Raw genomic sequence first — 13,877 nt, forward strand, 5'->3', positions numbered from 1 at the left:
GGGGGGGTGTTGGCCGGGCTGCTTCCCAGCCAGAGCCCTTTCCCGGCCCCTCCTGCCCCACAGCCCGTGCCCACGTGCCCTGTCTCCCTTGTCTTCTCCCAAGCATTCTGATCAGGTGATGGTGAGGGGATGGAGGTCAGCTCTGCGATGGGCCGGGAGTGTGGAACTGGGGGAACATCGACCCGGGGATGAGGGGGGATCAACGCAGGGGTTGGGGAACATCACCCCAGGGATTGGGGAACATCATCCCAGGGACTGGGGGGCATTATCCCACGGATGGGGGGACAAACCCCAGGGATTGGGGGGCATTATCCCACGGATAGGGGGACAAACCCCAGGGATTGGGGGGCATTATCCCACGGATAGGGGGACAAACCCCAGGGATTGGGGGGCATCATCCCAAGGATGTGGGGACAAACCCCCAGGGATTTGAAAGCGTTGCCCCAGGGGGATTCATCCCCCCGCGAGGGGGGAGCACTGCCCCAGGGACCGCATCCTGATGGACGGCCCCAGGCACACATTCCCGGCGGGATTGCCCCCGGGCTCGGCCTCAGGAATCTGCGCCGCCCCGGGTTGGCAGCAGCTGTCGCAGCGCTGGGGCACGGGCGGTGCTGAGGGGTCGCGACCCGGCAGCTGGGCGAGCCCCCCAAACCGGGGCAGAGCTGATTATAGGCGGCGGGAGCTATTCCCGGGGGTCTGACCCGGGTGAAGGGCGGGTGAGAGAGTAGCCGAGCCACGCCCCCGCCCCCGGCATGTCCCTGGGGATGTCACAGGACGGGACGGTGCTGCGGGGGGGTGGCGATGCCTCCCTGGGGGGACGCCCACTGCCCACATCCTTGCTCTGCTCCGGCGTGGGGGGCCATCCCTCCCCTCCCGTGGGGGTTTTGGGGACCCTATCGATTGTCCCCACCGTGCATCCCCCTTGGGAACAGCCCCAGGCCACCGGTAGCCCCAGCGCGGCCCCTACTTGCCCACATTTAGCATCCCCAAGCGCTTATTTTGGGGAGGGGGAGCGGGGGCTGCCCGCGCCCCTCTGGCTGTATTTTTAGTCCTTTCCTTATAAGGTTCCCATGAATTTTGGGAGCTGAGAGCGGAATGAAGTCATCGCTGAGGTCATCCCGCCTCGTCCCCCCTCCCTGTCCGGCGCGGGCTCACCCCACAGGGAGTTTTTATGCGGGCTCCATTGAAATCCCCCTCACCCAGCCTGGGAGGAAACAAAACCCTTCCCTGGCTGGCGGGGGGCCAGGCTGCGGGGGGCTGCAGGAGCTGGGGGGGGCTGCGGGGGACTGTGGGGGTTGCTGGGGGCTGCAGAAGGGTATGAAGGGCTCCAGGGGCTCTTAAAGCTCCAGCCTGGCCCGTCCCTGGCAGCTCCCCCATAGCTGCAGCCCCCAAGACCCCCTGCACCCCCCATGGTGCTCCTGCCTGTGTGTGGATCAGGGTTCAAGGTGGGGTTGGCACCTCCATTTCTCTTTCCAGCCCCCAAAATCACACTGTGTACCCTCAGGGGATGGGACGGTGGGTGCTGCTCATGTGGCAGTTTGGTCTTCCAGGGAAGGTGTGGGTGTGCCTGGGGGGGTATCCAAGCTGCAGCCACAGTGGGGGAACCCGGGCACCCTCGGGTCCCCCTGGCATCATGTTTGGTCCAACCAGGGTCACACTTGGTCCCACTGGGGCCGCACTCAGTGCTTAGGGGTGCTCCTGGTCCCACGGGGGACACACTCGGTCCCACTGAGGACATGGTCAGTCCCATTTGTTCCTGTCTGGGACACACTCGGTACCATTGGGGGCACACTTGATCCCACTGGGGACACAGTCCCATCAGGGACACACTAGGTCCCATTGGGACACACGTGATCCCACCAAGGACACACAGTCCTGTCGGGGACACACTTTGTCCCGTCAGGGTCACACTCGGTCCCACCAGGGACACTCTTATCCCATCCCTGCTCACTCCCTCGGGCACTTGCCGGGTGTGGATGAACCTCGCTGGGGTTTTGCTCTCCAGGTTCCAGCCCCGGGAGGCTCCAAAGGCTCCAGGGGCCACCCCCACCCCCAGGGTGACTCCCAGACCTCGGCACTTCACCCCATTCTCCTCCCCCTCCTTCTTCTCCTCCTCCCCCTCCTTCTTCTCCTCACGGGGAGGAAGGGGCTCCCCCTCCCCTCGCCATCTGTCCCCCCTCATCACTCTGTCAGCACCGGCTGGAATGTGGATTAATTTCGGGAGGAATGTCACCCCCTGCCTGGCGAAGCCTCGCCCGCGCCATCTCCATCTCCTGCACAGCATCCTCCACCCTCCTCCGGCCCAGAGACCCCCGGCTTTGGGGACCCCTCGGGGGGCACTGGGAGGCTCGGGGGGGGGCAGCTGCTGGAGCTGCTGCCGGGCTGATGCTGCCCAGACGCCCGGAGGGTGTGTCGGCCCGGGGACTGATTGAACGCAGGCTCGGCGCCTGATTAAACTCATCGGAGGGGGATATTTTTTATTTCGGTGTTTGGATCCGTTGGAGTTTAACCTTAAAAGGAAACTGTCGCCTCCGGGCAGGGGAGGGGGCCGGGGGCTTTGCACGGAGGGAAGGCAGATAAGCGTTGGCTCCTTATCGGTCCCTGGCTCTGAGCATCCCTGGGCGCTGGCACGGGGACGGGACCGGCTAAATCCGGTGCGTGGGCAAGCGGCGGGGCCAGCCAGGCGGGAGCGGTGCTGAACACACCCGTGGGTGCGAGGCCGGCGATCCCCAGGGATGCCGTGGCCACCCGGGTCCCCTCGTCCCCTCGGCTGGGGTGACTCAGCCCTTTGCCCGGCATAAAGGAGCCCATTCTTCGGCCGGAGGCTCATTTATGCGGCTCTTCCCGCGCCGTCCCCACGCCCGGCTGCACAGCGGGGTGGGTGAGGCCCCGGCTCCTCTCACAGCCCCCCCTGAAGCCCAAGACCCTTTGGGTGAGGGGGCCAAGATTCATCTGCCGGGGTCCCCACCGTGGTTCCGTGGTTCCGTGGTTCCCGCAGCTCCCGGGAGCCGCGGGCTGTCCCGTGGGCATCCTGCCCAGGCCGGGCAGGAACAGCGGCCGGGGCTGTTGGCTCCTGGCTCCGGGCGCTGGCACGGGCACAGGGTGGGCTGGCGTCCCGCCCCATTCCTGCCGGCAGCCCAGGCGGAGGTTGGGGAAGTGCTGGGCCAGCAGCGAGCCCCGAGTGGCATCTGCGGGGCCCCGGGGGCGGGGGACCATCACCTCGGGGGGCCGCATCTGTCCTGGGATGGGGGAGCATCACCCCGGGGGGCTGCACCTCTTTGGGGGTGGGGAAACATCACCTCGGGGATGGGGCTGCATCACCCTCGGGGGCTGCAGCCCCACGGGAGTGGGGGAGCATCACTCCACGTGTGGGGGGGCATGGCGTGCCCCAGGGGGCTGCGTCACCCTAAGGATGGGGCCGCGGTGCCCCAGGGATGCGCATTGTCTCAGAGGTGGGGGAGCATCTTCCCGGGCCCCCTGTGCCCAGCCCGTGCTGACCGATGGGGCACGCACTGTCCCAGGCATGGGGGAGCATCATCCCGGGGACACTGTCCCCAGCCATGCTGATGGATGGCCCCAGGTGCGATTTCCTAGCAGAAAGCAACCTGGAAGTGCAGCCCCCACTCCAAACCGTGCTCTCCCCCGCCCCAGTGCTGCTGTCCCCTCCCCTCCCATCCCCCCAGAGTGAGGAGAGCTGGAGCCCTGAGTGGGAGGATGAGGCTTTATTAAATTAACGTCAAGGCAGCGGAAACATCCAGCTTGGCTCAGCCCCCTTGTCGGAGAGTCAGGGCTGGGGACCCCGGGGTGACATCACCCCGAGGCACTGAGTCCTGGGGTGCAGCATGTGGGGGTCCCCAGCCTCCAGCTGGCCTTCCTAGGGCAGATGCTGGGGGGGCAGAAGGAGAGGACATTGCAGGGAAGGGGGAAACACAGAGTTTAAATTAAATACAGCCAATGGCAACCCACCCAGAGGAGGCTCAAAATGAGGTGGGGGTCCCAAAGCAAGCATGCGAATTTTTTTGGGGAGGGGGAGGCTGTGGGGTGGAACAGAGCTTGGTGGTTCTTCACTCTGAAAAGGGGTGCAAAAAATCCACACAAACATGTTAAAAACCATAAGGAGGTGGGGGAGCATTAGGAGGGTGGGTGGGGGAAGTGGGGGTGCTGGGTCATGGCAGGGAAGGGGCTACCAGGGGGTCCCCCCACCGCTGTCACTCATCCCCCGCGGCCCAGGGCTCCTGCTCGGCTCTCAGGCGACACGCTGGTGGCTGGTCGGGTGTGAGGCACAGGACATCCTCCCCCAGAGCGGGGGGCACGGGGTCGGCTCTGCCGTGTTTGCCCCATGGGGTGCCATCCCCCAGCTTGGTGTCTCTGGGAGGGGGGGGCTGCGCTGGCATCCCCACGGAGGGGTCTGCGGTCCCCGAGGGGAGCTCCTGTGCCGGGGCCATGCTGGCAATGCCGTTCAGCACCTCCTCGGTGAACTCGGCCAGGTCCTCCAAACTGGCCTCCCGGTGCAGCCCGTTCGCAGCCTGAACCCGACCCTCCGGCTCCGGCGCCTCCTGCACCGTCGGCTCCTCCTCGCTGGACGAGGCCGGGGAGGAGTCTTCTCCAGCATCCTGGGGGAGCTCGGTCCTGCCAGGACCCTGCTGCCCTCCCTCGGCCGCCCTCGCCCCCATCACCAGCTCCTGATTGAACTCCAGGGCCTGCTCAACTATTTCCAAAATATCGGAGTCCTTCATGACATCCACCGGCACCTTTGCCGGGAGAAGAGCTGTGTCAGGGATGTCTGTAATCACCTCTGGAAAACCTCTCTGCTCCAGTGCAGAGCCCGGCCGGGGTGGGTCGGCCTCGGGGGGCTGCTCATCCCCTGCTGAGGGGGGGCTGTCACTGTCTGGTGCTTCCTCCTCCACGGGCGGCTGCTCATCCGACGGCTGCTCCGCCTGCTCCGGCACTGCCTGGGCCTGGAGCTCTGCTGGGGGGGTGGCCTTGGCCGTGTCATGGTGAGCCATGCCAGGCTCATCCTCCTCCACCTCCTCCTCCTCCTCCTGCTCCACCAGCCCCAGGCTGCAGCCTGGGAGTGCTGTGGCTCCACTGGCATCGCTCTCCAGCTCCACTGTGCCATGGAGCTCCTCATCCGATTCAGCAGCCAAACCCTCAGAGTGGTCGGGTCCCTCCTGTGCTCTGGTGCCTGTGGCACCCTGGGCTGGCTGGTCAGTGCCTCCTGTTAATGGTCCCATGGCCCCGGGGCTGCTGGGATCTGCTTCAGGCATAGCTGGGCCTTCCTCCAGCTCAGCAGTGCCATCCTCCTCCTCATCCTGTGGCTTCTCAGGTTCTTCTGTGGGCATCTCCATGTCTTCTTCTGCTTCCCCAACAAAAGTCTGGAGGTGCCCTTTGCCCTCTGGCACTGGAGATGCTTCTCTGGGAGCTCCCAGGTCACCTTGGCTGCCTTCAGTTGCTTCCACTTTAATTTCTTCAAAGTCCTCGGAGATCTCAGCTTCCTCCGAGCTGGACATCTCTTGGCTGGGAGCAGAGACCATGAAATATCCTTCCTCCTCCTCAGCACCCTCCGCCACAGGGGCCACCTCTGCCTCTGCCTCTTCTTCAGGGCTCTCTGGCATGGTGGGAGTCAGTGGCTTGTCCCTCCCTTCCAGCCACTCTTCCCCCTCTGGAGCTGTTTCAGTCACAGGGTCTGTCTCCGTGGTCTCCTCAGTCTCTGGGGGGGTTTGGCTGGGTGCACCCCCAGCCAGCATCTCCCCCTCGTAGAGGTGCAAGGGTGTGCTGTCCGGCAGGGTGTCCTCCAGCTCCACCCTCCTGCCGGTGCCTGGGATGGGCTCCGAGTCTCCCAATCTCCCGAAATCCTCCTCTGCCCACTCACTGCTCTCTGTGCCCTCACCTGACACCTCCTGCAGTGCCTCGAGGCCGGAGCTGCTGCTCTCTGGCTGCCCCAGCTCTGAGCCGAGCCCCTCTTCAGCATCCTCACCCTGCACCTCCCACGGCTCCTCCGGAGCCTCGGCCGGCTCCTGGCTGTCCCCTCGCCCAGGGGCATGTGGGGTGGCTGGGTCAGGCTGCCCTGCAGTGCCCTCCTGCTCCTCCCTTGCCAGCTCCGGTGCTGGCTCAGCCTCTGGCAGTGGTTGCTGCTGGCTCATCCCCTGGCTCTTGGCATCTTCTTCATCGTCTTCCTGGGCTTCCTCCAGCTCTGCTGGCAATGTGCCATCTCTCTCCTCACTTTCCAGCCTTCCTGTGCTGGACGGAGTGTCATCAGCCCAGGCTGACACTTCTGTGCCCAAAGCCCCCTCTGTGTCCTCTGCTGTCACCTCCCAGTCCCCTGGACAGGGCTCTTGGCCATTGCCATCATCCCCCTTGCCCCAGGGCTCCTCTTCCAGCTCCAGCTCCTGTTCCCCACCCTCTTCCACAGAAGCTCTGGCTTCCTGCGGGTCCTCAGGCTCCTCTGGGGCTCTGCTCTCCCACCCCGGGGTGTCACCTCCTGCAGTCTCTCCTGCCTCAGGATCCTCTCCTGTCCCAGGATCCTCTCCTTTCCTGGGATCCTCTCCTGCCTTGGGGTCCTCTCCTGCCCCAGGATCCTCTCCTGCCCCAGGGTCCTCTCCTCTCAGCATCTCCCTGCTGGCCTCTCCCTCTTCTCCCTCACCATCTTTCACTCTGCCTGTGTCCTCCCCTCCCACAGCATCTTCTTCAGCTCCTGATGAAGCCTCCTCTGCTGGGACGGCCTCATGAACAGTCGAGGGCTCCTGCTCTGGGCACAGCCCCTGTCCCCTTTCCTGCTCTGCAGCCTCTGTCTCACATGCAGTAATTTTCTGATGCTCAGAATTTTCCTGCTCTGCATCAACAAAATCCTCTTCCAGGTGACTCTTTGTGGGTGAAACCAGGTGGCTTTCCATGAGGACAGCACGAGCAGCTTCCACTTCCCCATCTGGAGACTCCTCTTCTGGCTCATCCCCTCCTTCTCCATGGAAATCTCCATCCTCCTGACAGGGACTGTGGGGTCCCCTCTCCTCCTCATCTTCTGAGGGTTGTGATGGCTCCGTGCTTGGGGTCTCTTCCCCATCCTCCTCTTGCCCTGGTTTTTCCCAGCTGGTCGCTGTCTGTCCAGGACCACTCACATCCTCTTCCTGGACCTCTGCCTCTGGATCCCTTGGGCTCAGCACAGCAGGCACCTCCTCCTCCTCCCACGCTCCCATCTCTTCCCGTCTCACTGTGTCACTCAGGGCCGTGCCCAGGGGGGATGTGGCTCTGTCCCCCAGGATGCTGCTCTCCACACCCAGCCCCTGGAGCTCGGCTTCCCCAGCCCTCTCCTCCACTTCGGGGCCATCACCGTCCCCAGAGCCCTCGGAGGGGTCTTGCCCTTCCCCTGTCCCCTCTGCCACAGCCCCTCCACAAGCCTCTGTGGGGAAAACGGGGCTGGGGGCACGGGCATCCTGGGGGGCCCACACGGCGCTGAGGGTGGGCTCTTCCTCGGGCTGAGCATCATCTTCCACTTCCTTGAGCGCGTCCTCCAGGGCGTGGCTGACCAGCTGGGCCGGGTACTGCAGGCTGCGGGTGGGCGCCGTTCCGGGGGGCTTCACACCGTCCTCGGGGCTCTCTGTCGTGGCTCCGGGCAGGGGACGCTCCGTCTCTGGGCTCGTCACCCCCCCGGCTCCCCCCGGCCAGGCGGGACCCTCTCCCCCTGGGCTCCCCGGCTCCGGTGGGGAGGGGCTGGGGGGCTCCGGGGAGAGAGGAGGGGCAGCTTGGGAGGGGCTCGGTGTGGGGCACCCGGGGACACCCGGACGCCCAGCCCTGCCAGCAGCTGTGCCGTGGAGGACTGAGCTGATTTTCTGGAGCTCCCTGACGTCGGGGCTCTGGCTTTTGGGTGTCAGGGCGTCGCTCTGAGGTTTTGCTGGCTGGCCCCTCCCCTCTGCCCTGGGGAAGACAGAGGGGCTGGCGCCGTGGTCCCGGGGCAGCAGCCGCCTGGGCTCAGGGCTTGCTGGTACCAGTTTGCTGCCGCTGCTCGCCTCCAGTTTGAGATCTGCAAAGAGGGAGTTGGAGCGGTGAGCGGCTCCAGAAGCTGCTCCATGGCTCCCTCAGCCCTCCCCTGCCGCCTGGCAGCCTCTCGCTGCCCCCTCTCCTATTTTTAAACAACCCCTTCATGGAAAGTGGGAAATTCCTCCCTCTTGAGTGCAGCGGATGCTGATGTTCCCAGGGGATTTGGCATCGGGCCGGGACAATGCGCTGTCCCGGCTGCAGCCCACAGTCGGGTCCTGCTGCTGGGGAAAGTGTGCAGGTGGGAGGCTTTCCTTGTTATTTTTTTTGGAGGAAAAAGGAAATGCTCGGCTTGTTACCGCAGCCCGTTGTCCAGCTGGGCGGATCCGCTCCTGCCCTGCCCGGGCGGGCAGGCATTAAAAAAAGAGGCAAAGAAGCAGATAAACCTTATCTGGGCTGAGAGCCCCGTGCCAGGAGCCCCCCGGCCTCTGTTCACACCTTCCTATCGCAGCCAGGAAACCGCTGCCAGGAAAATGCAGGAAAATGTGTCCATATCCAGCCTCAGCCCCCGAGCCCCGCCCCAGGGTGACACAGTGGCGGTGCAGGGGCTGGCGCCGGGGGTCCCTTACCTCGCACGCCGTTGACCAGTCTGAATTCCCCGGCTGGCATTTGCAGGCGAGTGCTCTCCGCTTCCAGCAGCGTCCTGCGAGGAGGGGAGAGCGGTGGGTGCTACAGGGGGGGTGGGTGCTCCCTGTGCACCCCCAGCTCACCCCGCTGGGCTACGGCAGGTGAGGGAGTAGGTAAACTGAGGCACGAAGGGGCTACAAATGGTTGTGCTGCCCTGTCACGGCTCGGTGAGGGGATGGGGGCACTGGAGGAGCCCCCCTCGCTCCTGTCTCCCCTCCCATCCCCCCGTGCCCGGGATTAGTGTACTCGCAGGGTGACATCATGCTCTGCCGGGGAGGCCCCTCGCCTGGGCTGGGACAGCCCCTATTCTCATGCTAATTGTCCCCCCAGTCCCTGGCAGGCGGCCTTTGTGTGGGGCCATCTGGAAGGGCTGCACAAGGGGCACAGGGCTGCCCCTACCGAGACCTCCCTTGTACCCGAGACCCTCCTGTGCCCACCGAGGTTCGGCCCCAGCTCCCTGCGTGTTGGGGGAGCTCCCCGGCCCCATTCCCATCGGGAGCCTCACCTGTAGGTCGCCACTTCCAGGCTGAGGGACATCTTGAGGTGCATGAGCTGCTGCCTGTCCTCCAGCACCCGGGCGATCTGCACCCGCAGGCTCTGCTGCTCCTGCTCCAGGGCCTCCATCGCCAGCTGTGGGCAGCACAGGGGTCAGGGGAGCCTCGGATTCACCTGAGCCCTGCCAGTCCCTGCCCACCTGGGACCAGGCAGGTGGCTCGTCCCCTCAGGATGCTGCAGGGAGAGGAGTCCTGGGGACTGGATTTTAGCAGGGGGACGCTGAGGATGGGGCGAGGAGAGGAGCAGGGCTGAAAGGTGACGGGGACACGGCTGCCAGAGGAGGGAGGAAAGGCCGGGGAGGATTTGGGACTGTGGGGTGCCAGCATGGGAAAGAAGAAACTTTCGGGCGAGCAGTCAAGGCCGCAGCACCCTCTGCCCCACGACACCCATGGCTGGTCCCAGGACCTGGAACAAAGAGAGACCCTTCCCCGGGCAGTGTTCACGCCGTTCCCGCATTCCCAGCCCCCCCTGCCTCCACCTCCCTCCGCTGAATCACTTTTGCAGCTGTTGAGTTGCAGCTGCAGCAAAGTCGGTCGGAGTTTATCCTGCCCACAACCCCCCTCCCTGTTCCCTGCACCCCGCTGCCTGCACCCCGCTGCCTGCACCCCGCTGCCTGCACCCTGTGCCGGGGGCCATGGGCAGAGGCTGCCCTTCCCCAGGGACCCTGACCCTGGAGCCCAGCATGACATGGAGTAGTGACCTCGGGCAGGTGTTGGGGGAGGTCTCTGGGTGCTGCTTCCCTGCAGTGTGGGGGGCCCAGGTCCCTGTGTGTCCCCAAGCTGCTCTGCTCTATCTCCCACCCTCCCCAGCTTCATCTCCCTCTGCAGCTCATCCAGGGCCACCGTCCACCCCTGCCCTGGGGTTTGCTCCCTCCATCTTCCCTTCTCCCAGTTGTCTCCCCCATCCCTTTGCTGAAGAGGGGTGTGCCCTGAGGCCCCTCCCAGGCACCCACAGCCTCCCATTCTCCCCTTCCCCAGGATCCCAGCACCTCCCCACCACCCTCACTCACCTGGAACTTCTCTGCCTCCCCACGCTGCTCCTGCCACTGCTGGGCCAGGCTCTCCTCCAGCATCTCCTTCCTCACTTTGAGCCCCGCCAGGTCCTTCTCCAGGTGCTGCAGCTGCAGCTGGCTCTTATGGTTGTCCTCCACTGCTTTCCACAGGTTCTCCTTGGCCTGGCAGAGGGAGCCCTCCAGCTGCGACACCTCCGTCTTGTAGGTCTCCACTGCCCCTTTCCAGATCTCCGAGAGCCTCTTGGAATAGTCCTCCACCTCCACGGGCTGGAAAGCCACCGGTGCACAGCGGAAGCTCTCCAGGCTCTGGGAGTAGCTCGCAATCTCCTGGTCCAGCCCCGCTTTCTCCTCCTCGTGCACCTCCAGCAAGGCTTCCACCTCCTTCTCCAGCTGCACAGCTCTCTCCTTCAGCCAGATCTGCGCTCTCCTCTCCTCCTCCAGCTCCTTCCTGCTCAAGGACAGCTGCTTCTTGGCCTCTTCTCGGGCTGCCTGCTCCTTCTGGCACCTGCTTTTCACCTGCTGGACCTCCTCGTAGAGGTTGTCCCTGGCCAGCTCGGCCGTGCACTTCTCCCTGAAGGCGTGATCCAGCGCATCCCGCAGGGCTCGCAGATCCTCCTCGTACTTCACCCGCCACGAGTCCCCGGCCGGGCTGCCCTTGGCGCTCTGGATTTCAGCTCGCAGCACCTCGTTCTCCTCCTCCAGGAACTTCACGCGGGCCAGATATGCCTCCAGCCGCTTGTTGAGGTCCCACATCTGTAGCGACTCCTCTCCCAGGGCTCTCGCCCCCGTGAAACTTTCCGTGCTCAGCATCGGCGCTGCCGGAGGGTGCCGGGGCTCTGGAGCCGGCACTGCCAGAGGAAGACGCAGGGGAGGAGGATGTCGGGGAGGATGCCGAGGCTCTGGAGGAGAGGGAGGGCAGGGAGGGAAGTGAGTGGCTGAGAGCAGAGGGGAGCGCAGCTATTCATACTCTGCGAGGAGTGGGAGGCCCCCGAGACACGGGCGAGCAGCCGGGTTTAACTCTTGCACAGCCGGGCTGGCTCCCGCCCACGTGGGCTCGAGGCTGAGCTCTGCTCCAGCACCGTGATGTCCCAACCGTGGGGAGGGGCAAGGTGCTCCTTTACACTTTGGGAGGGTGACTTGAGGGGTTGGATCCTCCCTCGGCGTGACTCGGCTGGGAATGCCCTCCCCAAAGCCTGAGTGCCATGCCAGGGAGCTGGAGGGCTGCCGTGGGGCTCGGCGTGGAGCTTGGGAGATGTCCAAGGGCAGTTGGCAGATGCCCATCCCGGAGGGCTTGGCTGCAGCATCCCTCCCTCCACAGTGTCTGGCCGGCCCTGTGCTCTGAACCCCGGGTGCAAGGGAGCCCAGGAGGAGCCCACCGAGGGTCTCACGGTCCTGGGGAGGTGATGGCTGCACCAAGAACACCGGTGCCACTCGGGACCCGGGGCTGTTTTGGGTCAGCACAAACCACGGCAGATCCGGTGCCCTGGATCTGTCAGAAAGGAGAGAGGGAGAACCGCCTTGGGGGACAGTGGGGGACACAGAGCGTCATCCTGGCCAACCCCCCCTCCTTGTGGTGCTGCATCCAGCTGCGTCCAGCTGCAACCCTCCTTCTTTCCAGATGTTCGGGGTGGGATGCGCCGAGCGCAGCCGGGAGCCCAACGGGAGCTGCTCCGGCAGCCTCTGAAACTTGGCAAGCGCCGGCCCAGCGTTTGATTTCCTTCACAGCTTCCACCCGCGCGGTCAAGCCGTCAGGGTCGGGATAAGAATCGCTTCACGAGGAGCGTTTGGGGATTAGGAGTTTTGATTTTTTTATTTTCCCCAGCTCGCTGGTAAAGAGGCGGAGATTTAAAAAAATCAGACTCGGGAGGTTTCTGTGAACAAAAGAGGCAGGAAAACATCACTTGGGGAGAGACTTGTTGCCAGCTTTCTCCCGGTCCTCCCTCTCCCGAGAGACGGTGTTTTTTTCCCACAGGAGGGTCCGTGCTCTTCCTCACCATGGCAAGGAGGACAAGAATGTCCCCTCCCGAGCTGTCTCACGGGAGAGGCTCCAAACGAGAGTTTCTGGAGAGACAAGCAACAGTCCCCTCTGCTGGCAAAGGACGCCCAGAGCTACCCAGAGCCGTCCCCGAGCTCCTTCCAGCCTCGCACCAGCCGGGAGCTGGTGAGGGGGCCCCCGACACCGCCCACACCTGGGAGCAGCAGTAACGGGGTCCCAGCACCCGGTTTTCCCCCGGTGCCTGGACGGTGGGGAAGGGGGGATGACTTGGCTCGGGGGTCCCCAAAGGCATTGCCTTTCCGGCTCATCTCCGGCCAGACATCCTGTCTGGCTCCCTGGCCCCGGCTCTGGTTTGCCTCTCACAGCCAGGACTGAAATGCCATTAAGGAGCACAGGGAGCTCTGAGGTCGGATAATTCATCCGGGGTCCCCGGAGCCCCGGGCAGTGGGGGATGAAGCCTTGCTGTGTGTCTTCATCCTCCCCCTCTTCATTTCCATAGCACATCCGCTCCAGAGCTGGCCATCCCCACTGTTTGGCTGCTCCCACTCTCCTCTTCCCGGGATGTCCAGAAGCCTGCAGGGTGTCCAGGTGCCCGTGGGGTGGCTGGGTGCCCCCAGTATTGGTGTCTGGCTACACCAGGACGTGCCCTGGGAGGGAGCGTTTCCCTCCTCCACAGCCTTGCTCCCCTCTTCCTCCTCATGCCTTTGCTTTGGGGTTCCCCACCGTGCCCAGGTCCCTCTCCCTCAGCCAGTGCTGGGACTTGGTGGGACCAAATCCTGCAGCCCAAGGAGGACTCAGGGTCTCCAGGGGTGTTGAGGGGTCCTGGCACCTCCCAGCCTTGGGGAGAGCTGGGGGGCACCCTGAGGTGGGCATGTTTGTGTATCCCTTCCTTCTGCTGGGTGCTCAGGTTTGGGAGTGACTTGGGATGGGGTCATCTGTGTCCTTGGGGAACGCTGGGGGTCAGGACCCCCTGGGATGGAGGTGTCTGTGTCCCGGGGGGACACTCAGAGTCAGGAGCCTCCCTGGAGGGAGATATCCACGTCTCTGGGGAATTCTGGGTGTCAGGACCCCCTGGAATGGGGATGTCCGTGTCCCTGAGAGGTGCTTGGCATCAGGACCCTCTGGAAGGGGGATGTCTGTCCCTGTGTCCCCCTGTCCCTGTGGGGTGCTCAGGGGTGGCCATTCAGCAGCAGCAGAGGTTTGGGGGGGCAGCAGGTTTGAGGGTGCCCCAGCCCTGCTGCCTCAGGGTGGGGGCTGGTGGGGGCTGTCGAGCCTGGCACAGGGTGCGTGGCAGCAGCTGGTACGTGACTTCAAGCAGGGTTGGAGAAGGAGGAGAAGGAGGAGGAGGAAGCACAGCTGGGCACTGAGGCCCTTCCAGACTGGACACAGCTGGGACTGGGGGGGGTTGCAGTTGTGGAGATCCCCATTAGGCTGGGAGCCCTTTCCATGCCCTTGGCTGCTGGAGCTGGGCCTGGGGCCATGGGAAGGGCTGGGAGGCCCCCTGCACCTCTGGAGCTGCAGGCAGGGATGGGTATTCTCTCTCCCTTCTCCCCTGCCCGTTCCAGGAGCTGGATGTCCCAAGGGCTTTGCTCCATAGATTCCAATGGCCAGGAGGGACCAGGAGGGAAGGAGCTGGCAGAGCAGCAGCCCTGGAAG

The 13,877-nt window shown here is 64.6% G+C and overlaps 1 protein-coding gene across 1 annotated transcript; it reads right to left on the reverse strand.

Annotated features, from left to right (window-relative positions):
* Positions 1–3,707: 3,707 nt before the first annotated feature.
* NES (nestin) lies at positions 3,708–11,241 on the reverse strand. The gene is made up of 4 exons (XM_064638686.1): positions 10,223–11,241; positions 9,164–9,288; positions 8,601–8,674; positions 3,708–8,017 (listed from the first exon to the last, which is right to left on the reverse strand). The coding sequence occupies exons 1-4, from the start codon at positions 11,033–11,035 to the stop codon at positions 4,209–4,211; spliced, it is 4,821 nt and encodes a 1,606-aa protein (XP_064494756.1). The 5' UTR covers positions 11,036–11,241; the 3' UTR covers positions 3,708–4,208.
* Positions 11,242–13,877: the final 2,636 nt, after the last annotated feature.

Source organism: Pseudopipra pipra, chromosome 29 (assembly GCF_036250125.1).
Source record: "Pseudopipra pipra isolate bDixPip1 chromosome 29, bDixPip1.hap1, whole genome shotgun sequence".
NCBI lineage: Eukaryota > Metazoa > Chordata > Aves > Passeriformes > Pipridae > Pseudopipra > Pseudopipra pipra.

What these genes read in the sequence shown, in the direction of transcription:
- NES (XM_064638686.1), bottom strand. Translation starts at nt 11,035, where the DNA reads ATGCTGAGCACGGAAAGTTTCACGGGGGCGAGAGCCCTGGGAGAGGAG. An exon ending in GGGAGGCAGAGAAGTTCCAG is followed by an intron (nt 9,289 to 10,222) that starts GTGAGTGAGGGT and finishes TGCTGCCCACAG; the next exon opens with CTGGCGATGGAGGCCCTGGA. An exon ending in ACTGGTCAACGGCGTGCGAG is followed by an intron (nt 8,018 to 8,600) that starts GTAAGGGACCCC and finishes CCCTCTTTGCAG; the next exon opens with ATCTCAAACTGGAGGCGAGC.